Here is a 23,021-nt window from a genome sequence, read left to right as displayed (position 1 = left end):
AGAGCTTTGGCCAGGCTGATGGGCAGTGAGCCCAGTGCTCCTGTAGGATCCCAGCAAAGAGCTCAGGGGTGGGGAACTGTCCCTTACACAAAAAACCCCATGTTTGTGCCCAGATCCAAGTTACCCCAGGACTGCCCATGGGCTGATCTTAGCAAAACAGAGGTGATAATGAATGGGATTGTGCTGGAGGAAAGCTGCCTCCCCTCCTGCAGCCCCCCGTGGCTGCAGAGGGCTGTTCTCACCCCCTGGAATACCTCACCCCCTGGAAACTCCCATATGTAACACCTGCCCCAGGAGGGGGCACAGGGCAGGTAGAAAAGGTCCTGGGGTATTTCTGTGGCTCTGGAGCAGCAGCTGAGGCTGGGTTTTGGCAGCCCAGGGCAGCAGCTCACCTTGCTGCAGCCACCCCAGGCACAGGGCACTGCGCTGCCCGATCAGCTCCTTCCTTGGGCAGCCCAAAACCCTAACTGGGGTGAGGGGGAGAAAATACAAACAAACCCAGACACTGCACTCCGTTGTAAATTTTTTTTTTTTTAATAATTTTTTTTTAATGATGGCTGTTGGAAGTTGCTCAAAGGTTTGGGCTGTCGCAGTCCCGGCGAGATGGCAGCGTACAGATGAGACCGAGGTGCCAGGTGGCCGTGGTGTGTCCCACCACACCTCTGGTGCACAGAGCAACGCGGAGTAGCGTGGGGCTGTCTGATCAGGAGCTCTGGTTTCCTTTGGTCCTTCGCACTCCTTCACTCACCATGAGACGTTAGCACGTTTTGTCACTACAGTTCAAAGTTTTGCATCTACGAGCTTCTCACTTTGTAATATGTTGGTAATAGTTTATGTTTAAACACAATAAACAGCTTGGCTATGGAAATCAGTTATGAAGGACAAAATACAGTTTGAGACCACATATTAATGCAGTCCTAGTGGGCTTCACCAGACGAATCTAAGTGTCTATCCTGCTTCACCAGAGCAATATTTGAGCACTAATCAGCAATCCAAATGCTAACGATCTCTCTGCTGCTTTGTTCCTCATTGTAATTAGGAATAGTTTTAGTGTGTTTGTTGTCCTTGGGGGTTTTTTTCAGAGCTGACATTACAAAGCTGTAATTTTCTATACTAAGTGGACATTCTGTGCATTGCACTTCATTGCACTCAATAAAATTCAGTTATAGGCAGGGGGTTTAGGTTAATCACCTGTTCCCCATGGTGAGCGGGCAAAGCAATTCCTGTGCTGACATGGATGGCACTTCTGTACAGTGCTGGGCTTCACCATTACACTGCACTGCAAAAGGCTCTTCCACTCTTATTCAACATGGTAAAAATATCAGCATCAACATGAAAATCAAAAGTTTGTGGCTAGGGCACAATGTCCTGAACCATTCACAACTGTAAGAGGGACAAGCAGAAGCTACTGTTGTAGGAAGAGATCTGTGGAAAGTCACTAGCTGAAAGTTAAGGTATTTTTCTTGCCTTTACCTGATTTTTATGGCTCTGTCAAACATGGTAAACTCATTCTACTGTGTGGCATGCTTCCTTTGGTCCTTGCCAAATATTTGCCTGTGAAGAAGTGGGCAAAACAAACCCCCAAATTCTGAAGGCATACAATATTTGTAACATCTACAGGGGTTAGATTTAGTTTTATAAACAGGCCTAATTCTTACCGAACCTTGATTATTTCACCAAAATATAATGACGACCTCACTCCAAACAAACATTTCCATTCTTCTGAAACCCAACATACAAATTCCACAATCTAGTTACACATGCCACGGAACAACAACTCATCTTTTCCCAGCGTCTGAACGGGCAGAGTGCAGTCTGTCTATACCCATTCCCCATATTTTGGTAACCATTGGTTCCTGGGTTCTTGCTGGCGGGAGCTTAAACCAACTTACATGACATTTAAATATTTCTTTCATGAGTGGCTCCCAAAACAGAAACCATGATTGGTTTGGTTGTTTTTTAAGACCCAATTACTTTGTCTTCAGATTGTCCCAGTCTAGGGCTTGATGTTGCCAGGTGTCTGGTTTGGTGCTTCTTGAGCTTCTGCTCCGCACTCTGGTACCTCTTTGAGTGCTTGGTGGTTCCTCGTGCACTGTGCTGAGTGGCAGCATTGATTAGTTATGAATGTACAAAACATCTGACCAGCAGGTATTGGAAAATCGTATCCAGGTAGATCCCTGGATTTTTTAATAAACTAAGAAGATTTTTTAGAATGATTCAGCATCAGAATGTCTTCTGCTTATGACACTGAAATTGTTCTTGTTCATAGATTTCATGATCTTAATTCGTTTATGAGACAGCTATTAAAAAAATGGTTCTGTTCAGAGGTGGTTTAGCTACACTGGAGAATGCTGGGTTTAACAGGGAGCACTGGTGCAGGGAACTGAAGGAAGTTTCCCAGATCAGTTGAAACCTGTCTCGAAGACTCTGGTGCTGGCAGAGCGAGCCGGTGGATGGCACCGCGGCTGGCAGGTGACCAAAGCAGTACAAAGGAAAGAGGCTCCACACTGCAAGGCTGCCTGCCTGTATTTTTTCCAGTTTTCCTGCTTATTTCCATCCCAGGGTGTCCAAAACTTGTAGGTCACTGAAGTAGTTTTGTTTGGTAGGCTTTTCAATGCATTTTTTTCCACTTTTTTGTGTGTGTCCATAGTCCTCATCAGCTCAATGAGTTGAAATGTGCAGCAGGCTGTGTCATACCCATTCCTGGACAGGTCTTTTGTAGTACACAACATTTTGCTGCACCTCTTTGTTTTTAAACTGGAAGATTGTGTATACCAGGACAAGGATACACAGAGACAGGATGCAGGGGATCACCACTGCGATGGCATTGACAGTGCTGGGCATGTCATTTATTGTCACCATGATATCCACGTCGTCGTGCGGGAGGCGCCGGTCCTTGCTCCGCTCAACTTCCTTCTGGTTACAGCCCATCCAGTCCTTGAGGATCGACCTGGGGTAGCCTGGCTCCACACTCAGCCTCTGGTTATCGAACTTCCAGTACTCCTTCCCTTTGTAAAAGTAGGTGTAAACTAGGAGACAAAACAGAGAGTATTTCTCACTATTTCCCATTGGTGAGCTGTGCTTGTGGGAGGACATTAGGAGAGCCTGAAGATGGACACTACCTAAGTCAATAAAACACATTTATCCACAACATTCCCAAGCTATTGGAAAGTGAAAGTGGTTTTGGAGGTGGGATTTAAAGGAGAAGCTGTAACCCTGGCCAGCATGTTCAACATTGCCTATGGAACACCATTCCCCTTGGCCAAGACAAGCCGGGAATTAAAAAAGAAAACCTACTATCTTTAAAGGAAGGGTTCTGCAGTGAGGTATTTTTTAACTAAGGCATTTGTAAATATGTGCTCATCATTGCTAAGTGATTAATATCTTCTGCAGGGTGCCAGCATGTGCCTGGGTATGACAGTGTTTGGAAGAACATCCTGTTTCTGTTCATTCAGCCTGAGGGAGCAAATGCTGAGTAAGATGAATCCTTTTGCCACAGAATCCCAAAGATTTGGCCTGTGTTAAGGAGCAGTGTTGTTCTGCTGCTAATAAAAGGGTGATGCTTTATGCTACATGTTGTTTGAAGCACCTCCCTCTCTCCAGATGACCCATTTTCTAATGACTCTCAAGTTATTAGAAAAAAAAGTGAACAGGAGAAGGGAGCTGTGCTGAAAAGTGTTGGTCTCCTGCACTGTTCCCCAACTTAGCTGACTCTCACTGCCATCCCTCCAGCCTGGCCCAGCCCCACAGCCCTCCTCTCACACCACAGCTCCAAATTTGAACACAGCCTCAATGGCACAAACCCCTTCTGTTGGCTCTTTCCCTTACTGGAGGAGGAAATCTTCAAATCAGAGAAAGAAATGTGTTGGAAGGAGCCTCTGGAGCTCCAAGCCCCTACTCAGAGCATAACTTCAAGGTTAACTACTGACATCAGACAGGCTGGAGCCTTTAGCAGAGAGCCAGAGCTCACTACAGGTAGATTAGGAGGAAATATAAGTTCCAGCACCCCCAGAACCTTTCCAGGGCCCAGGAAAAGTTGTGTAGAGTCTGTTGTGGCAGAAAAAGTCCCATTCCCACAGAGCTGGATTGTCACAATGTGGTTTAGCAGCTGAGGAGGTGTGTGGGTTGGGATGAGGGTCAGGAAGAATCTCAGACTGCCGCTGCTCACAAAGCCCACGTGACCCCAGGGCTTCTGAGACTTGATTCCTGGATCAGATACACTCAAAACACTCCACATCCAACCGCCCAGCTCCCAGCACAGACCAGCTCTTCCCGATCTAACAGGTGCAATGCCTGCAGACACATACAGCCTTCCTTGCTGATGAAAGCCCCCTGAGGAGCCTGAGGGATTCCTCTCCACACGGTGATGGGCTTGGGGTAGCCTGGGTCCGTTGCTCTCTTGTCCTCGTTGTACCTCCAGTACCTGTCCCCTTTGAAGAAGTAGGTTTTGCCCACGGGCTCCCAGCGCAGCGCGGTGTCGATGCCCTCCCGGGGCAGGCAGCTCCCCAGCTCCACCAGGCTGTGAGGGTAGCCTGGCTCTGCCGTCACCTCCTTAAAAACCCAGTACTTATCTCCTAGAGGTGAGTGGGGACACAACAACAAACACATTGGCCTGTTAGGAGTCAGATTGATATGAACCTAAACCAACCAGCGGACTGCAGCATCTTGAGGGCTTCCAGGCTTAACTGCAATCTGTGAAAAAGCTGCTCCTCCGCTTCATTTTGAATCTGAAACCTCATTTCAACTGCTGCTTCTCAGCTCTTGTTTTGGGAGAGCTCTTGAACAGCTCTTTCTCATTTACCTTCTCATGCCAGTCATGATTTCAGACTTGTCTCATCCCCTGTCTGCCATCCTTTGCTCAGGCTGAGCTGTTGATCAGCCCAAGCTTTTCACACATTTCTGTTGCCTTTCCCTGAGCCTCTCAAGTTTTAGCACAGTTTAGAAAGGTGAGGTACTGGAGCTGCAGACACAAATGCAGAAGCCCAGGTACTGTGGTTTTGTACCAGCCATGCTTTCCAGCCACCCTTCCTTGCTCACCACTTGCTCTCAAGTTACAGGATCCTGTTCAGGCACTGCCACCATACAAGGAGCTAAAGTGGGCCCCAGCACAAGGTTGGTCATTTTGTCTCTTTAGGAGACAATTGTCCAGAAATGAGGTTTGGGAGTGCCCTGCACCTGGAGAGGGCTCAATGCCCTGGCAAAAGGTGTTCAAGGAGATAAGCAGAGCACTGGCACTTGCTGGGAAATAGGAGCTGTTTCTTGTCACATGAAAGCCAACTTCCCCTAATTGATATTAACTCTATACAGAGATGGTCCTGGCAAGGCCAGCCCACACTGAACTGTATTTTAAGGATCAGCGGCTGCTTGAAGTGCCCCCTCAGAAAAGGGCAAGGGTGCAGCGTATCTGTTTTCCCCATTTTCATGCCACAGAAGCAGCCTGAGCTGAGGCAGGAGTGTCTGGCTCGTGCTGAACTGTACTGTACCTTTGAAGAAAACGAATTTGCCATCAGAGCGCTCATAGGCAGCGTCGATCTTGGCAGGGAGGCCCTTCCAGAACTGCTCAATCTGCATGGGGTACCCCTCCTGCACGCGGTTGTTGCGCAGACGCCAGAACCAGCGATCCTGAGGAAACCAGAAGCCTCTTGAGACTGAGCACTCTTGTCCTGCAGTCAGACTTGGCTGGGTCCAGCATCCAGCACTGCTAATCCTTGCCTAGGCCCCACAACCATTACAGATACAATTCCTGCTTCAGGTGACAGCTCCAACCCAGCCCAACACTGTCTCCAGTGTGGGAAGTGCTGTGGCGGGAAGATGGCAGGACAAAGGGGGAGATGTTGATTGATGGGGCTGTGAAAAAGGGTGGAAAGAAGGAGAGGGGAAAGGAGCAGGGGGGAGCGAGTCCACAGCTGTAAGCATTGTGACCTCTCCAAGTTTTGTCACTGAGGTGCCATGCTTGTCCTGGTTCAGCTGAAGCTTAGCTCCTGGAGCCCAGGAGAGCCAGACAGCCTGAACATCACCTGGTGACTGTGTGAAACACACAAGGTTTAAAGGCACAAAGGAGGTATGAAATATCCCTTTAGATATTCTATCATTACTTAAAGCTGCAGGGGATGCTCAGGGATGAGCATGAGCAGGACAGAAGCTTTGACACTTCTCCAAGATACCATCCCAACCTTCAACTAGTTTCATTTCAGGAATCTTCTGCAACTGATGTGGTTTGTCCATTTAATAACCTTCAATATGTCCCTTTCCACACTTCACACCCATTGGGCAGAAATAAAACCGCTGGTATTTTGGGAATGGGATCATGGATGTCCATATTCTGTTGGTACTCTAATGGGTTATTGAGCAAGGGCTGTAGTTTACAAGAAAGGTTGACTCCAACTCCCCAGGTAGGCTGAGTGCTCCCGGAGCCTCAGTTCCATGGAGGTCACCTCTGAGACAATGAGGCCTGCTCCCAGAGAAGCTGTGGCTGCCCCAGCCCTGGAAGTGTTTCAGGCCAGCTTGGACAGGGCTTGGTCTGGTGTCCCTGTCCATGGCAGGGGGTGGGACAAGGTGATCTTTAATGTCCCTCCCAACCCAACCCACTCTAATGGTTACCCATGGTACTGGTATTGCTTCCTGGCTTTACAGGGGGCTCCTCTCAGGCTTGGTGGCATCTGAATTCTCTGCCAATGCACCCAGTTCACATTTTGGAGCACAGGATGCCTGGGCATTCTGTAAATCCCATCAGGCATTGTTTCCAAATATTACAGAACCAATCTGCTCACACTTCCTTCCAATATTTCTCAGTCATCACCCTCAGAGGAACAGAGCTATTTTCACAGACAAATCTCACTACCAAATACTTCTGTAACCTTTTCCAGCAATAAAATGAAGACTCAGGGGTGAGTGGGAATTCTCAGTACCTTGAAAACAAACATTTCTCCTCTAAAGAGAGCCACAGTGTTAAAGTTGCCATCACAGATGTTTGGTTTGGAGCCAGGGAGGGCTGGCCTGTCACCCAGGGGAGGACTGGGGGGTCGTGGCTGCCTCTCATGTTTTCTTTCTGAAGTGGAGTGAATTCTGCGAACAGGAAGAGTTGGTAAAGGCCTGGTTGGCTCCAGGGGCTCTATAGGAGGACCTAGAAGTGAAAAGGAAAATATTTAGCAAAGTGGACAAGCTTGTTTTTTCTGTAAGCTTTAAAAGGCTCCAGGCTGGATGGACAGCACTGCCAGGGATTTATGTACTCCTGATGCAGAGCTCATTCCCTAGAAATAGGGAGCAGAACAAGATGCACCCACATGTGAAAACTATCCCAAAACACACAAGTGATAAGAACTGAAGAAGAGCCAGAATGTTTTTGTAGGTCTTCCCAAGGAGGCTGGAGCTAAAAGGAAGAAAGAGCCACACCAGTCATGTTCCCAACTGAAATGAAAGGTGGTAACCCTTGAATAGAACTGTTTAGTAGACCATAAAAAAAGGCAACAAAAAACCCTAGAAACCAAAGCAAAACTAGGAGAAAAAAAAAAGAGGGTGTGAAAACCAATGCTACATTGTAGGGAGAACTGCAGGGAACACTTCATTATACAGCAGTGACCAACCTGTGCTGTCCCTGGCGAGCAGCTGTGACAAGGGACCTCACCCCACTCAACTGACAACCTCCAGCACAGCTCTCCCTTTCCATCCTTCCCAAACTCAGCTCTGGGATCTGACAAGGCCAGACAAATAAAAATACAAGTGAGATAGACTGGAGCAGAGGTCTTAAACAGCCTCTTGCCATAGGATGTTTTCATGAACTGTTAGTGGTAAATCTGGATCAAATCTCACTCAGAGAGTCACGATTCTTGTTGCTTCTCAGAGAAGGCCATGAGTTAAGATGGCAATAAACAGAAGGCCACCAGAGCAAGGGATTTGAGTGGGCTTGAGATGTGAAGATGGTTTATTTGCAAGGATCATGGTTTCAATTTCACTTTGAGCCTGTAGGATAAACCCCTACCTGTGGGGGCTGCTGTCATGGGTGCTGTTTCAGTGTCACAGACTGGGGCCAAGGTGCTGCATCCCAGCTGGAGGTGAACACTGGCCCTGGACAAGGCTCATCCTCACAGCCTGGAAGAGTCACAGCACCTGCAACCCAGGGCACCAAGGTAAAGGTTTTACTTAGCCCTAAAATGCCACTGAAGAACTGGCATGGCAGAAGCAGTTGTACACACCGTGGTCAGGATGATGCCAAGCAGCAAAGATTCAGATAAACCAGGGATTTGCTTTAAGGAAAATGTTTGCTAGATCAGTGGAGAGAGATCTCAAGTCAGGTCCACCAAGGGAAGCTGGCCCTGTATGTACTCACTGCTGGCCATGGCCAAACCAGCCCTGGCAAGGCTTCCCACACATGCTGCAGGTGGTCTGCAACCTGCTTGGATGCAGACTTTGCCATTTCACTTCAAATATTCCTCTTACTGTCCTTCTCTGCTTGCCACGGATGTTTCCTTGCTACATTTCACTCATTTTTGTTTTCATAACCTAGGCCTTCTAATTTATTCTGATTGAAGATTTGTCTCTCTAGACTGCCTTTTCATTTTTAGCTGCTGCCTCCACTTAGTCCCCGAGTGTGGCTTAGGGTGGGAGGTGATCCTGCAGCTGTGCACATGCGAAGAGCAGAGGAGTACACTGAAAACATGGAAATCCTCAGATTCAAGTGCTACTCAGGCAGAATTTGGTGTACAGCTATGGGGATGGGAAGCAGAAGCACAGCCTGTCCATTGTAGAGAAGGTGCTCCCTCATAAGGGAGGCACTGCAGAGTCCAACCTGGCACAAAAGCAGAATGAGCAGACCCCATCCATTGGGAAAGGCCACTGGTCATTCCTATTTCCAGACTCCATCACAGTAACCTGCCTCCAAAACAGCTCAAGGCTGGATGGAACAGGTTCACCTGAGTGTGTGAACAAAGAGCCACTTAAGATGGGCTGGCACTGTGGTAATTAATGCAGAGACTGATCACATCCACCAGCCTGAGCAGGCAGCAGAGCACACAAACCACATCCTCTGCCACCACACTTCTGAGCAGCTTTAAAGACTCAAATAGAGGAGAAGTATCTAATTAGAAAAATCTGAGAGTGGTTATTGCATGGGACTGCAAATGGGCCTGAACACAGTCACCTAGTTATCATGTGTGATCCCAGCACCAGAGCCAAGTCCATCCCTGGGACTGATCCTGCAGCCACTTCCCCAAGGGAAGCAGGTAAGAAATCTCCTGGAGCTGGAAACCTCCGTTCTGGAGGGAAGCAGCTTGCTGGGACTCTACAGACACTGTGTGGAGAAGAAGAGTTTCTTCCTCTCTATCAGAAGCAAGGCAAAGAATGTCAGAAAGCTTTTGGGTCACAGCAGATCACCTTTAGAGTGTGACTTCCACCACTGGCACTTAGCCTCCTCCCTTCATGCTTCCTCTGTTGCAGCCCATCTGAATACCAAGGTGACCTGTGAAGATAACACAGAGAGAGGAGGCATTTAGGAGCCACTGTGTCGATAGTTGAGGACAAAATATAATTGTACTGTCCTCCTGGCTATTGACAGAGTGTTCCCTCAACTGCACAGCACCTGCCTGGAGGCTCAGCACCTGCCTGGCTCAGCCAGTCCCAGCCAGCAGCTCCCCAAGCCTGCCAGCACAGAGGAGGCTTTGGGTCAGCTCAAGGGAGAGAACCACTTGCAAACAAAGGCCTGTCCTTGTCTTATTAATCTTCACTCTGAGAAGAAAACTATTCTCCAAACTACTGTTATGGTTTGAATAACTCAAGGGAGGTTTTGGTTTGAAAAAGCTGAGCTGCCAGTGTATTTCTGCAGCTGTCCAGGGACACAGGCAAGGCTCCTCAGCCTTCTTCCAAACAAAGCCTATGATCCAAGGGAGCCAGGGAGAGCAAGAGAAACTACCTGGAGCTGCTCTGCAGGCTCCAGGGCAGTGCAGAGAGGCCCCTGTTCACACTACATGATGTAGCTGCCAACAAGCTACCTCAGGGGCCAGAGATTGTCCACAGAACTCCAAGTGCAGGGAGGACTCCCTGTCACTTGACAAATTCACCCACAGAGCACTTTGCACTTCTGGGTTCAGCCTTCAGGGCTGAAGTGAGTTAAGAGGTGCCAGTTAGCCTGGGACCATGCCACAGTGCAGAACAAGCCCCAGCACCCACAGAACAAGGAGTGGACAGTCAAGGCCCCATGAACATCACTGGGTGGCAGGAAGGGTTTCTCAAGCCCTTCTCACACAGACATTCTCCTCTGAATGACGGCTGGCACCCAGGTGACAGAGCATTCACCTGGGAGACAATAGTCCAGAGCAGACATCCTTGCTCTAAGCCAAAGGAATGCTTTCCTGGGCTCTGGAACGAGGTGATCCACCTTGCACTTGGGTTCTCTGCTTTGGGTGCCAGAAAACTGGGTCAGAAATTCCCAGGCTTAGATAGGCAAATGATGAGAGCTTAGGGCTCTGCAAGATGCTCCAGTTTCCTTCTGGAAAAGCTTTCAGAAGCCTGACATCTGCTCCACAGAAAAACAGAACATTTTTCTATACTCAGAAGAATCTGTAGGATGAGAAAAGTATTTTCTGCCCAGCCATAACACACACCAGTGTTTTTCCATCAGCTGAGAAACCTCCCAAGAGAGATGGGCTCCCTCTCAGCCTCCCCTTTGGAAGAGTCGCCCAGGTGGAGCCCAAGGACAGCACTGGGAACCAGGCAGTTGCTCCCTGTGTTTCAGAGGAGTGGGAACGAAGATCTGGCATTCAGCAGGTGAGGCTCTGTGGATGCACCAGAGGTGGAGTCTGGTGTTTCCTGCTGGGTCCAACAGAGTCTGTGGACAGGAGGAAAGGTGCAAATGAAGTGATGCAACATAGAGAGGGTGTCTGGTATCTCTGCAATGTGCCAGAAATGTGGCACCAGGGCACATCCCTCCAGATTCCTGGCTGCCAAGCATTTTCCTTCTTCTCTCCTCCTACGAACACAGGACCAGGGGCACAGATCCACAAGTCCCAAATCCTGCAGCTTCTACAGATGAGGTCTTGGATGTTATGCTGTTTCCTCCCCATGTCCAAGAGGACATTTTCAGAGAACATTTCCAGGTCCCACATGACAGCAAAGCTTGTTCTGATGGTCCCACTCACAGTGCAGTGTCACCACATGGAAATTCTCCACCAGGTCTTTCTGCTGTTCCCTCACAAGCCATCTCACACATGGGTGCAGCTCACAAGTGCCCTGGGATGGTCACAAGGGTTTGTAGGTTACAAGAATCTCCATGGCTGCTACTGGAAAAGGGGGGGAGGTGATGGAAGTGCTGCACGGAGGGGGTGAGGCCGGCAGAAGGCCCTGGCTGCTCACGGACACTGTGCCCTGCTGATCTCCTGTTCCTGGATGTCAGAGCTGGTGCTGTCCAGTTCCTCAGCCAGGGCCTGGAGTGGTTTCATGCCCACTCTGGACCTCAGCCCTCAGGGGTGCAGCATGTGCCATGACTGGGATCTCTTCTCCTGAAGATGTGTGAGGCTGAGAGTTCCTCAGTGAGGTTTGGGATGTCCCAGATCTTTGAGGCTGTCTCCAGGGTTAATGGCCAGGTCTACCTTTGAGTGATTAGGAGACCTCCCCTTTGTGACCTCAGGCTCTGACAGGCCCTGGAAGGCTGGCCTGGCCAACCAGCCCTGTGCACATGAGCTTTCCCTGTACCTCAGGTCAAGCCCTCAGACAGGGCCACAGGAGCCACTCCCATGGGAGGCTGCCTCATCACCCACTGCAGACCAGTACAGAGAGCAGGATGTGAAGAATCATGGAATCACAGGATCATTCAGGTTGGAAAAGCCCTCTGAGGTGATCAAGTCCAACCCTTAACCCAGCACTGCCAAGCCCACCACCAAACCATGTCACCAAGTGCCACATCCACACATTTTCTGAATGGGATGTGACTCCACCACTGCCCTGGGCAGCTGTTCCCATGCCTGACTATTGTAAATCAAAGGCGACTCCGACAAAGGGGAGAGAGAATGATGCATCTGACTCCATCATCAGAAGGCTAAAGAATTACTTTATTATACTATACTATGTACATTGTATCTAAACTGAATCTGCCCTGCACTCACTCTTGCTCACACCTGCACAGAACTGCACTCATCTCTGATTCTCTGGTGCTGTCCCATGACAGTCCCACACACACACACCTGGCCCTGATAGGCCAAGGGAACAAAACACCCTCACTCTGGGTAAACAATCTCCATATTGCATTCTACTTTAGCACAACACAGGCACAGCAAATGGTAAGAATTGTGTTTTCCTTCTTCTCTGCTTGTCTCACAGCATCCCTCTGTTCAGAGGGCTTGTGAATACCACACCTGACCACCCTCCTAGTGAAGAAATTCTCCCTAATACCCAGCCTAAAACTCCCCTGACACAACCTGAGGCTGTTTCCTTTTGTCCTGTCAGCTGTTACCTGGGAGAAGCCTGAGCTCCTCCTGTCAGGACAGGGGGCCAGGGCTGCAGAGTGACCAGCTCTGTGACACAGCCACAGCTGAGCCGCTCTCCCCTCTCCACCTGCAGCCCCAGCGCCAGCAAAGCTAAGAGGCAGCTCAGCAGGACATCCAGGGGACCTGCAAACTGGTGTCACTTCCAGTTTAACTCCTTCCTGGGCATGTCACTTGTGACACAGGCACATAAATACAGAGGGGGAAACCCTTCTGAAAAACACACATAAAGTAGAGCCCTGCTATTTCCTTGTTTTATCAAGGAATGTGCTGCAGGAAGCAGCTCTCAGGAGATGGGAATGTTGCTGACTGGTGTTACAGCTGGCCTTGCCCTCAGTAACTCAAAATGGAAGTAATGTTTTAAACATTGACCTTATACTTATCCAGCATGAAGCACAAACAAGAGCTCACATCACCTACTGTCTCTGAGGGTGAGTTTTGAAATAAATTCAGCAGAAAATAAATTAAAAATTCAACAAGTCATTATATGACAGATCTGGACATGTTTCTTTTCTAATGGATAAACACACACACAATATAAACCACATTTGAAATGCATCATTCTCAAAAGGCAACAAAATGGACTTCAGCTTTAGTAGAGCCTCTGTTCTTTGTTCTAGCAACTTCAGTGGAATTAAAAATTGGAAGTTTTGATTATAACTATTTTTTAAAAGGACCCTACAGGCAAGACAGCGGCTCTGTGTTTGACTTTGCAGAGTAGGTTACTAAATAATACATATTGAGCACATGCTGCTGTTGTAGAGAATGTCAAAGCAGCAGGAAAGCAGGAGATTTTGGTTTTTGGAGAGGTTCTCTGGTAGATGGGCTTTTGGTATTCCCAAGGCACAACAAAGCAGAGTGGCACTGTGGAAATAAAATACATTAGTTGAATGTTCCTGCTAAAGCTACAAGAAGGATTCTTCAGCAGGCTACAAGAAGGATATTTCTCAGTTTTGAAATCAGATGAAGGGTTCTGTTCTTTCACCATTAGTTCCAGGGAGAAACATCACATTTTCCATAATTTGTTTGTGAACCATAAGTGTAAAACCTAATTTTAAATTCAACTTTGTTTTTTGGACTGTAACTCTGTACCAAGGGCTGAAATCTCTACCTGGGGAAGGAAAGCTCCTGCTGCAGAAGCTGCTCCTTCTTCTCCCCACAGGATGAGTTCCCTCTACAACCCCTAACACCACCCCCAGCCCATTCCAGCTCGAGGGCCTCAGAGCCCCATTCTGGGGAGTGCTGGTCCCAGCTCAGCCCCTGCTGATCTTGGTTTGAATCCCAGAAGTGAAGCAGGAAGGCTGTCAGCTCCTTATCTGCTCCCTTTCCAAAAGCATGTCTGAAAACAGAGAAACCAGTCATTTTTTCTTGATTGTACTTCCACTGTCTGCAATAAATTACAGGTTTTTTTCTTTCTGATTAATCAAAGTTCACAGGAACTAAATCAACATTTCAAAATAGAAACAGCATAATGGCATTTTGGCAGCTTTCAAAAATTAACACTTATAGATCTATTACTTAATGAAAGTTTAACACTGACTACCCCAGCACTTTATTTCAAAACCCTCCAAAGTCTCTGCTATCCTGAACACTAGAGTAACTACGTTAAACTGTGTTAAAGTATTCATAATTAAACAATACCACGGGACAATTAACATGCAACTTCACCTGGTAATGATCAATAAGAAGATGCAGCAATGAGATGAGATAGTTCCCCTGGGTGTATTTTAAGTCATCTTATTTTAGATGTAGGACCTTTCTTGGATATATGCCTCACAGTGAGGCTGGACTGCTCTCTACAAATGCCTGGTTTTCCCCATTGCCCTCACAAGTCAGAGAAATTAGCCCAGAAAAAGACTTTTCCAGACATCTGCACTTAAACAATGAATCTCAATCCAGTCACAAAAAACAAACACCAAATTTGACTCAAACAGCTGAGATGCAATTTAGACATCGAAATTCTTGCTATGCTACTTTAGAGTCTCACAGGTCTTGGCACACATTTTATTAGCAGCAATTTCAAATTCACTGGCAGACCATGGGCAGAAACATTGAGTGTCAGGCCTGCCACCAATCTCTGCAGCAAGCCCTGAGAAACACCAGCTTTCCCAGTGACCACCATCTTACAAGTATTTTTTCTCACCTTTAATTCATACCATATCTGCTCTGCTGCTTCTGGGAGCTAATGTTTGACTCCAGCTGCACAGTTACACAGCACAACTGCTCTGTGCTGCATTTATTAGGTAACCTCTCTGTCAAAGTTGTACTTTCCACTAAGAATGAAATCAGGGTTGTTTGATGAAACCTATTTATCACAGGTTGCCACAGACTGGCCATTAGTCTCAGTCACCCCTTGTGGTCCTAAAACCTGGATTTCTCTTTGCTCTCAGAGTCTCCTTCAGCTAATAATTCTGTGAATTCCTGTCCTCACACCCTGGTATCCATGATCCCATCACATGGCACCACATCACATGCAGCCTCTAGGTCTTCTCCCATAACCTCTCTGCCCCTTTTCTATTTCCCTTGAGCCCATTATCTTTGTGGCACATGCTGTACAACATGTTCAGCTGGAGATTAAAAGAAGCAAAGTGTTCCCTAAGCAGATCCAAACTTTCTTTCCCTTACCTGATAAATAATGAGAAAAAAAGAAGAGTAAAAATACTTTTTACCTTTCCTTGATGTTCCAGGCTCTTTGCATTCTTTTCCTGTATTTGCACTGGTTGTTCCTAATGGACAAACTTTGGGTACAGCAAAGCCTCTGCAGTACTCCTTGATTTGGGGACACAGTGAGGGAGGGAGCAGCAGAGGGATCACAGAGGTTTGGTTATCCTGGCTTGTGCAGTCACCTGGCACTTAGTCCTGGATGAAGGGCTTTAAGCAGTTCCCCACTCAGCTCTGGCAGGAAATGCAGCCCCCATCTGCAGCACGCGGAGGGGAATTGCAAAGCACTCCCTAGGCTCAAAGCTGGTGTAAGTAAAGAAGTAGGTAGGGTTGCTCACCATAGATTTTCTGAATTCCTTGGAGGTCATCCTGGGGCAGTTTGAAGTTGTGTGTCTCCATGTACTGGTAGAAAGGAGCCATGATAGCACTGGGATCATTGGAGTGCTCCAGCCCCAGCGCGTGCCCCAGCTCGTGGACAGCAACCAGGAAAAGATCATTCCCTGTGGGGGGAAGGCACAGCCAGGTCAGCACCACACAGCCATGGCCTCAGCCCATCCCAAGCCCCTCTTGCCCATAAAGCCAGAAGCAAATGCTTTGCTCTCCTACTGCACAGCAGGTCACAGTGGCAGGGTCAGCTCCCGGAGATGGGTTTATTCCCAAAAGCCTGCACAGCCTTTAGCCATTGTCAAAGAATGGGCCAGAGGCTGCCAGCCCCAGAGCAGGTAAAACAGGCAGTGCCTGGAGTGAAAGGATAGTGACTGTAGACTCCTTTGTAGAGAGTTTACAGAAAATAGCCAACAAAATGGTCACTGACACCACTGGCACCTTATCAGAGTGCTGCCAGGAGAGGTGAGAGCACGGACAGTCTGCCAATCAGTGGTGGGGTGAGTGCTTTGTGCCCCCTCTGGGTCCTCTGGTGCCATTCTCTGACCAGCTCTGGACCAACAAATGGTAGGGGAGGTCTGCAGGCACCTGGCAAGGCAGGAAGAAGGACAGAGAAGACCAGGGTAATACCCACTGTCCCTCATGGGCAGCTCCATCTCCTCCAGCAAGGGCTTTTACTCTGCTAGACCCCTGGCACTGCCATGTGTGCAGGAGCTGAGCACAGGCAGCTCCATCCTGCCCCACTCCCACACAGGGAAAAGGTTGGGTTGGATCCCAGTGGCAGGAGACAGAAGGAAGAAGGAGGAAAGAAGGGTCAGGACTCTTCCTGGCAGGAGGAAGAAGGGCTGAGGAGCCCTGTCTGGGGCAGAAGCTGGGAGCAGTGCCAAGTAGGGGTACCTTCAACTCTACAGGCACACATTCCTCTTCAGTCCCACGGGCCTGGGACCCTCATCCCTTTGATCTAGAGTGGTCCCTGGAGGTCCTACTCCATAAGGGCACTGGAAAGTGGCCCAGGCAGTGCTATGTAGGGATGAAGACACAGCCAACAAGGACGGATGTAAGGGTCTCCTCACGGCAGTAAAATGTCTGAGCTGTCAATTCTGCCTGAATTTGGGCTCCTCTGGTTTTGGGTTTTTATGGCAAGGCAGAAACCAAGAGCACTTGCAATCAGACATTTGCAATCAGTTGTCAGTGTCTCCAATGAGCTTCCTCAGGCCTCCAGCTGAACGAAGCTCAGTTCTGTGCTGAGCTCTACCTGAGACAGGAGTTGCAACAGTGACTCACACAGAACCATCCCCACTTTTAAAATAGCTACTGCTTCACTGTTACCCATAAAAACATGACAAAGCATGTTTTTATGGGTAACAGTGAGTCTGTGAGCCTCCTCAGCAGGGAGCTTTGCCAGCATCTGAAGATACCTGAAGTCAGTACCAAACAGTGCTCCCCCAGCCACACATACCACCCCAAAATGGTTAAATGCTCTAAACATTTGAGTCGGATGGTGAAAGCATCTGAATATGCAAGACATGTTAAAATATACAAATGCATTTCAAATAAATTTTCAAATACAATTGTCCAAAAATATAAAGCCTAAAATTTAGCCACATATTTATGGAAAATTTTAGAATTTCTGTATTTGGGAAATTCAAATAAATACCTACTTAGTAATTTTTTCTCATCTGTTGCTGAAAACTCTGGTGTGTGCAGAACAGGTTAATACAATGCCCAACAGCACAGTACAAAATCCATGAAATAGTTTTATGGTAAAGTTCGGAGGACTGATCATTCTTCACAGGTTTTCAAAAACACTCAGGCTTAGAAGATGACCCAGATTCCAAATGGGATTCAGAGAATCAATGTCCTTTTGCAAAATTGAATGGACTTAGTCTCCTGTATCAGCTAAATGCCAATGAAAGCATAATTTTCACTGCTACCACAACTACTCACACGTGGAAGTCCACAGTAAAGGTCACTCAGTACAGAGCTGACCTCATGAGACCCTGCTCAGCACAGGCTCACAGTCTGTGCCTGTGCTCAGGGACATCTTCCCTCACCTTCCCTTGGTGGCATTTTCCTCCTTGCTAAAGTACCCGCAGTATTGGTGCTGCCAGCAGATCTAGAACGTGTCTCTGTGTAACTCTACATATAAATCTATGGATGTGACTTGACTCTATGAGCTAATCCTTCACCAGGAGCATAAGATCAGACACTATCTTAAGTTAAATTAGTTTAAAATAGCTTTCAATCATTTGTTTCTGCCCAAAGTAAATGCCAGCCCCTTTACAGGTGGAAAATTAAGCCCACAGACTCACAGGATGGTTGAGGCTGGAAGGCACCTCTGGAGATTGTCTGGTCCAATGCCCAGCTCAAGCAAGCTCAGGTAAAGTCAATTGTCTGGTCAGGTTTGAATGTCAAGTTTCTCATACTGTGGAGCCATGCACAGGGCACTCCAGGTGGAAAGGTAGGATCATCTCCTTGCTCATGACTCATGTTCAACTTGCTGCCAACCAGGAGCCCCAGGTCCTTCTCTGCAAAGTTGCTTCCAGTCCCTGGGCCACCAACAGTCCAGGGGCAGGGCTGTGCATTTCCCCTTCCTCACCTTCCCATGGCTCCTGTCAGGCTGTTCCTCCAGCCTCTTGAGGTCTCTGAACAACAGCATCACTGGGCAGTGTTATCAAACACTCCTCCAAATTTCCTGTCATCTTCTCTGGTAGTTTCTGGGGTCCTCCGTCGCAGGAAGGAAGTGATGAATGACTCCATGTTCTTAGAAGGCTAATTTATTATTTTATGATATTATATTAAAGAATGCTATACTAAACTATACTAAAGAATAGAGAAAGGATACTTACAGAAGGTTTAAGAAGATACTAATGAAAAAACCTGACTCTACAGAGTCCCAACACAGCTGGACCATGATTGCTCATTAAGTCAAAACAATTCACTTGTGGGATAAACAATCTCCAAACCACATTCCAAACAGCAAACACAGGAGAAGCAAATGAGTTAATATTGTTTTTCTTTTTCTCTGAGGCTTCTCAGCTTCCCATGAGAAGAAATCCTGGCGAAGGGATTTTTCAGAAAATATGACAGTGACAATCTTCAAACTCACTGAATGTGCACTCTGCTGCATCACTGATGTCATTTCATCAAGGTATTAGTCAGCACTGATCTCATGCAACTCCTCTGACACAAATCCTGAACTCGTCCATCTTGCAGTTACTGCAGCCCAGGATGCAACTGATCTTCACACTACCCACATTGCTTCAGCTGTCAGGTCCAGCAGATCATCGTTGTTTGTTTTTGATCCCCAGTGAGATAACCAGTAAGAGTTCTGTGATGATCAGCAAGATGAAGGCTCATTCCTGAAGAAGTACCTCAACCACCATGGTCAGGCCAGCCAGCTCTTCCCCTATGGAACAGATACACACCTTTTCCCAGCTATGCTTAGGAAATACTTGTTCCTGGAAAAACAGCTGTGGAGAACAGCTGCTGCTGTCCACTTTTAAACCACCATTCTGGCTGGCAGTTGTGTGTGAGGATGTCACAGAGCACAGAAAATGTTGGCTGGGAAGTTCTGTAGCAACTAGAGATAAGAAACTCAAAGAAATGAACTGTCCGAGTTCCAGCACAGCCACAGCAGGCAGGTCAGCAGTGAAGTGGAAAAGTTCTGCTCCTCCATGGCCAGGAGACCACTCAAACCAAAGCAGGGATAAACCATGGGCAATGGCTGGAGCAGACGAAGTAGAGCTCAAGAGAATTCCTAGGAAGTGAACTGATCTCCACAGAAAGCAGGACAAGAAGCTCCTCTTAGTTCTCTCCAAGTGCCCTGATTCTCACTGCTGTGGTTGCTTCTCATCTACTTTTGCTGAAAGGCATCCATGGCAGAAGCACACACAGCTCCCTCTCCTTCTGCTCCCTGCCCTGGCCAAAAATTTCTCACCTCTGTTTAATCCCCTCATATTTCTATTCTGGCCTCCTCCCAGACACATCTGTTGACCTTTTCCTTCCAGCATGTCCCTGTTGTCTCCTTTCTCCATCATGCTGCACACTCTAAGGAGGTCCCAGGTCTGAAACAACTACATCATTCTCAGAGAACACGTGAAACAGCATTTCATGGGAGGAGGAGATGGGAGAAAGAAGTCTTAAGACCATTTCAGAAGCCCAGAGTTCTCAAAAATCCAGCTCTGGATTCATCATCCTGTTTTCTCTTGAAGGGTAACTCAATCAATAATATTGTTAAGCAACAAGTTCCCTTTGATTTGCTAATGGGAGTAAATTCCATAGCATGGAAGAGAACACATTGTTCCTTTTGAAGGGATAGGCTAGGATTTGCTCTGAAAAGAAAATATTGAGGTATAAAACCACCAGTGTGGTTCTCTCCTTCCACAGAACTCGGCCTGGGGCTCTGAGGACTGTGTGTTCTCACCCACTGCTGAGCTGGAGAAGTCTGGAAAGGAGCTTGTACCTCCCACATTGTTTCTGTTGGTTCTTGAACATACAGGAAGGTCTCTGACCTCCCAGTTCTCCACATTTCTTATCCAAAAGCATAGTGTCCATCTTCTTGGAGAAAGATTCAGATGGATGCTAGGCTAGCATCAGCCTAGCTTGATGCTTTGCCATGGAAACATGGTCAAGCAATGGGATACAGCTCCCTAATTTCCTGCTCAACCCACTCAAGTAACAAGAAAAACTTGCACTCAGAGTATCTGAGGACCTGGGTAAAACAGTAGGGTTAGGAAGGATCTGTACTTGGAGGAAACAGTCCCAAGAAGAACACAACAATTTTTGCTCATTTGCACCATCTGTACAAAACGAACAGGTCTGGTCAGAGACCTGCCTGAGCTTCCTCCTTCCCAGTTCTCAGGAGGCAGCCAAAAGTCCACCAGCCAGCACCAGAGAGAGGATGACCCTGTAAAACTGGAGGGAGTAAGTTGGCTCATTGAATTAAATAGTTTGACCTGCTATACTAAACACAAAGAAACACAGTTAATTTAGTTTTGAAGTTGCTGATGCGTTTTCCTTTCCAGCACGTTATCACCACAGCAAATGACAACTGAGGACACACCTATAGCACTATAAAAGCATCCTGGGATGACGCATAGGTGAATACACTGCTTACCTTACATCCAGCTCAATGGTTCTATACAACTTGAAACATAGGTTTAAGTTTAATTTTCTTAATTAAAAACAGTATGTGTTCAGGATAAACCTCATTAGCTGGTGTGCTCCCAGATGAGCTACCTTACTTTAGATAAACTGCAATATAATCCCACATTAAACCCAGATCTTTGGTGAAAGGCCTCTCAAATTGTTTGTAACATTCTACTTTTCCCTGCAGAATAAAGACATGGTTTTATTACAACAGAGAACACTGGAATCATAGATAAACTATTTATGTATGAACTTCCTGCAACTCTCAAACTCCACCCCTCCTGATTCTTTGATTTTAATCTTCCTCTGGAAAAACCATTCAATAGGTAACAGACACCTTGAGACAGCTTTTCTTCGTGAAGTTGCCAGCACATGCCTTCCTGTACAGTGTCATTCCTTTAAACTATGGAAATCCACACCAAAACAATTCATTTGGCTACGTAACTCACTGAAAAATTCCTGTAGGCTGCTGAAATGCCTGTCAGCACACAGCAGCAGGTCACAGACTCCACTAGGGCAGTGCTATCAGTCACTGCCATCAGTGTTTATCCCTCAGCACAGCTGTGCATGTGGGTAGGCTCTGGAGAGCACACAGCACTGGGGAATGTAAATCCAGGACACAGCTTCTAAGACAACAGAAGTACAAATAATATTGCATTCTGATTAACAGCAGAAAAGAGACTGAATCTCTGCTCTTTGTCATGTTAGTTTTATACTTTATGAACTGCATCACTCTGCCAACAAATCTACATATTGCAGTGTACTCAGACACAAAAAGACATATGAGGGTGATATTTTGAAATTTTATTAAAGTAAGAATGATACTTAAGAAGTCAGATGATTGATTGTGTGTGACAATAGCATGCCTCAGGTAATTACAGAAGAGATGGTGTGAACTAAACATGCTTATGTTCCTTCCACCCCAACAGCCACGTAGAGACAACTGTTTCCCAAGCACAACTTAAAGAAGCTTTAGGGCTACTCTAAGCTATGCCTTGGTTCTTGCATCTTCAGACCTGGCAGGTCTGACCTGTCCAACATAAGAACATGTGTTTTGTCCGTGCTCCTCCATTCACCTCCACGACATGCTCTGCTCAAGGAAAGCTTTCCAATCTTCTGAAACCCTGAAGAAGGGGTGATACTGCTCTGTGGAATTCTGTGGAAAACAGCTTTTCTATCTAGAAAGGAAGAAAATGCATATTAAAAAGAAATACAGGTGTTCCTCTGTTCATAAGCAATTACTGTTACATGTTGCTTCTTAAGGAATTACTGAAAACTCTGAAAAGTGTCAGAACAGCTTCCCTGCAGAAAGAAGGAATGATGTGCAGTTTTAACAGCAATTGCACCACAGCCATATTAAACTGATCCCCAGGAGACCAAGGGACTGCAGAAGGACAAGAACCACATCATGTTACCAACGTGAAAGGTAATTTGCCTTTATTGCCCAAAAGGCAGTGTGCAAATCAAGGCTGCTAGCTGTGCTATACACCTTACTAATGGTGCAAGCTGTGCTTTATTTGACATGCACAGAGGGGATTATGAGGACAACCTCCTGTAGAAACTCAAGAGGAAAAATACAAACTAATGGTCTGGAATGGTGAGACCAAACCTGACAGAGGGAGCAGCCAGAGGGAGGGGCAGTTGTGCCATTTCTGCTGCTCAGCAGCCTGGCAGTTCAGTGGAGCAAGCGTGTTCTGCTGAAAAATTAAACCCATCATGTACAATTCAGTATCAAAGAATTACTAATCCCAAAATGAAAATTCCTATTTGCCTATACCAGCAGAGAATTTGGTAGAACAGATGGTAAAGCAGTAAAGAAAAAAAAAAATCATAAAAACACAAAAAAATGTAGGTATGACCTTCATTCCATCAGTCTTGAAAATGAGCTATTGTTGTTATTTTAGAAGTATTTAAATAGCAGAGTCTACTGACAGAATTTAGTTCTGACCCAGCTGTGGAAACACTGGAAAGTAACTAAAAAACCCCAGGCCTTGGCATAGGCAGTGTGGACAATCCAGTCTGTGACATCTGGAATCCTTTTTTGCCCATCAGGTTGAAATGATATTTAATTCCTGATGCTGGCAACAGAGCAAGTGTTGCTCTGGAAGCTCTAAGAGCAGCTCTGTGCCACAGCCAGGGTGTTCTCTAGAGCAGGAGACTTTCTGTCTTTGTCCTCCCCTAACACAGAAGTTCCTGATGGGGCTGTGAGACTGAGTAGGACTGAGACACAAGAGCTGGGATGGAAGAGATCTCCACTCTCCGAGTCATATTCTTGGTGGATTTGGGTAGAGAAGGCAATACTAGTCAAACTGTTTTCAAACTGTGAGCTCTCCTTCAGAAACAGCAAAGAAAAAA

At 46.9% G+C, this 23,021-nt stretch overlaps 1 protein-coding gene across 2 annotated transcripts in view; it reads right to left on the bottom strand.

Annotated features, from left to right (window-relative positions):
• Nucleotides 1–511: 511 nt before the first annotated feature.
• Nucleotides 512–23,021, bottom strand: part of MMP24 (matrix metallopeptidase 24) — a 42,658-nt gene continuing 20,148 nt past the window's right edge. For both annotated transcript variants that reach the window (XM_071455476.1, XM_071455477.1), the window contains 5 exons: nucleotides 15,470–15,631; nucleotides 6,909–7,123; nucleotides 5,484–5,622; nucleotides 4,308–4,574; nucleotides 512–3,029 (listed from right to left, as the gene is read on the bottom strand). In XM_071455476.1, coding sequence (XP_071311577.1) covers nucleotides 2,692–3,029; nucleotides 4,308–4,574; nucleotides 5,484–5,622; nucleotides 6,909–7,123; nucleotides 15,470–15,631 — 1,121 coding nt within the window. In that variant the 3' untranslated portion in view covers nucleotides 512–2,691. The remainder of the gene's footprint in view (nucleotides 3,030–4,307; nucleotides 4,575–5,483; nucleotides 5,623–6,908; nucleotides 7,124–15,469; nucleotides 15,632–23,021) is intronic.

Source organism: Agelaius tricolor, unplaced genomic scaffold, assembly GCF_023055355.1.
Source record: "Agelaius tricolor isolate 1412-34295 unplaced genomic scaffold, bAgeTri1.0.p SCAF_49, whole genome shotgun sequence".
NCBI classification, from domain to species: domain Eukaryota; kingdom Metazoa; phylum Chordata; class Aves; order Passeriformes; family Icteridae; genus Agelaius; species Agelaius tricolor.
The sequence above is the reverse complement of the archived record's forward strand: the minus strand, read 5'-3'. Positions and strand labels throughout refer to the sequence as shown.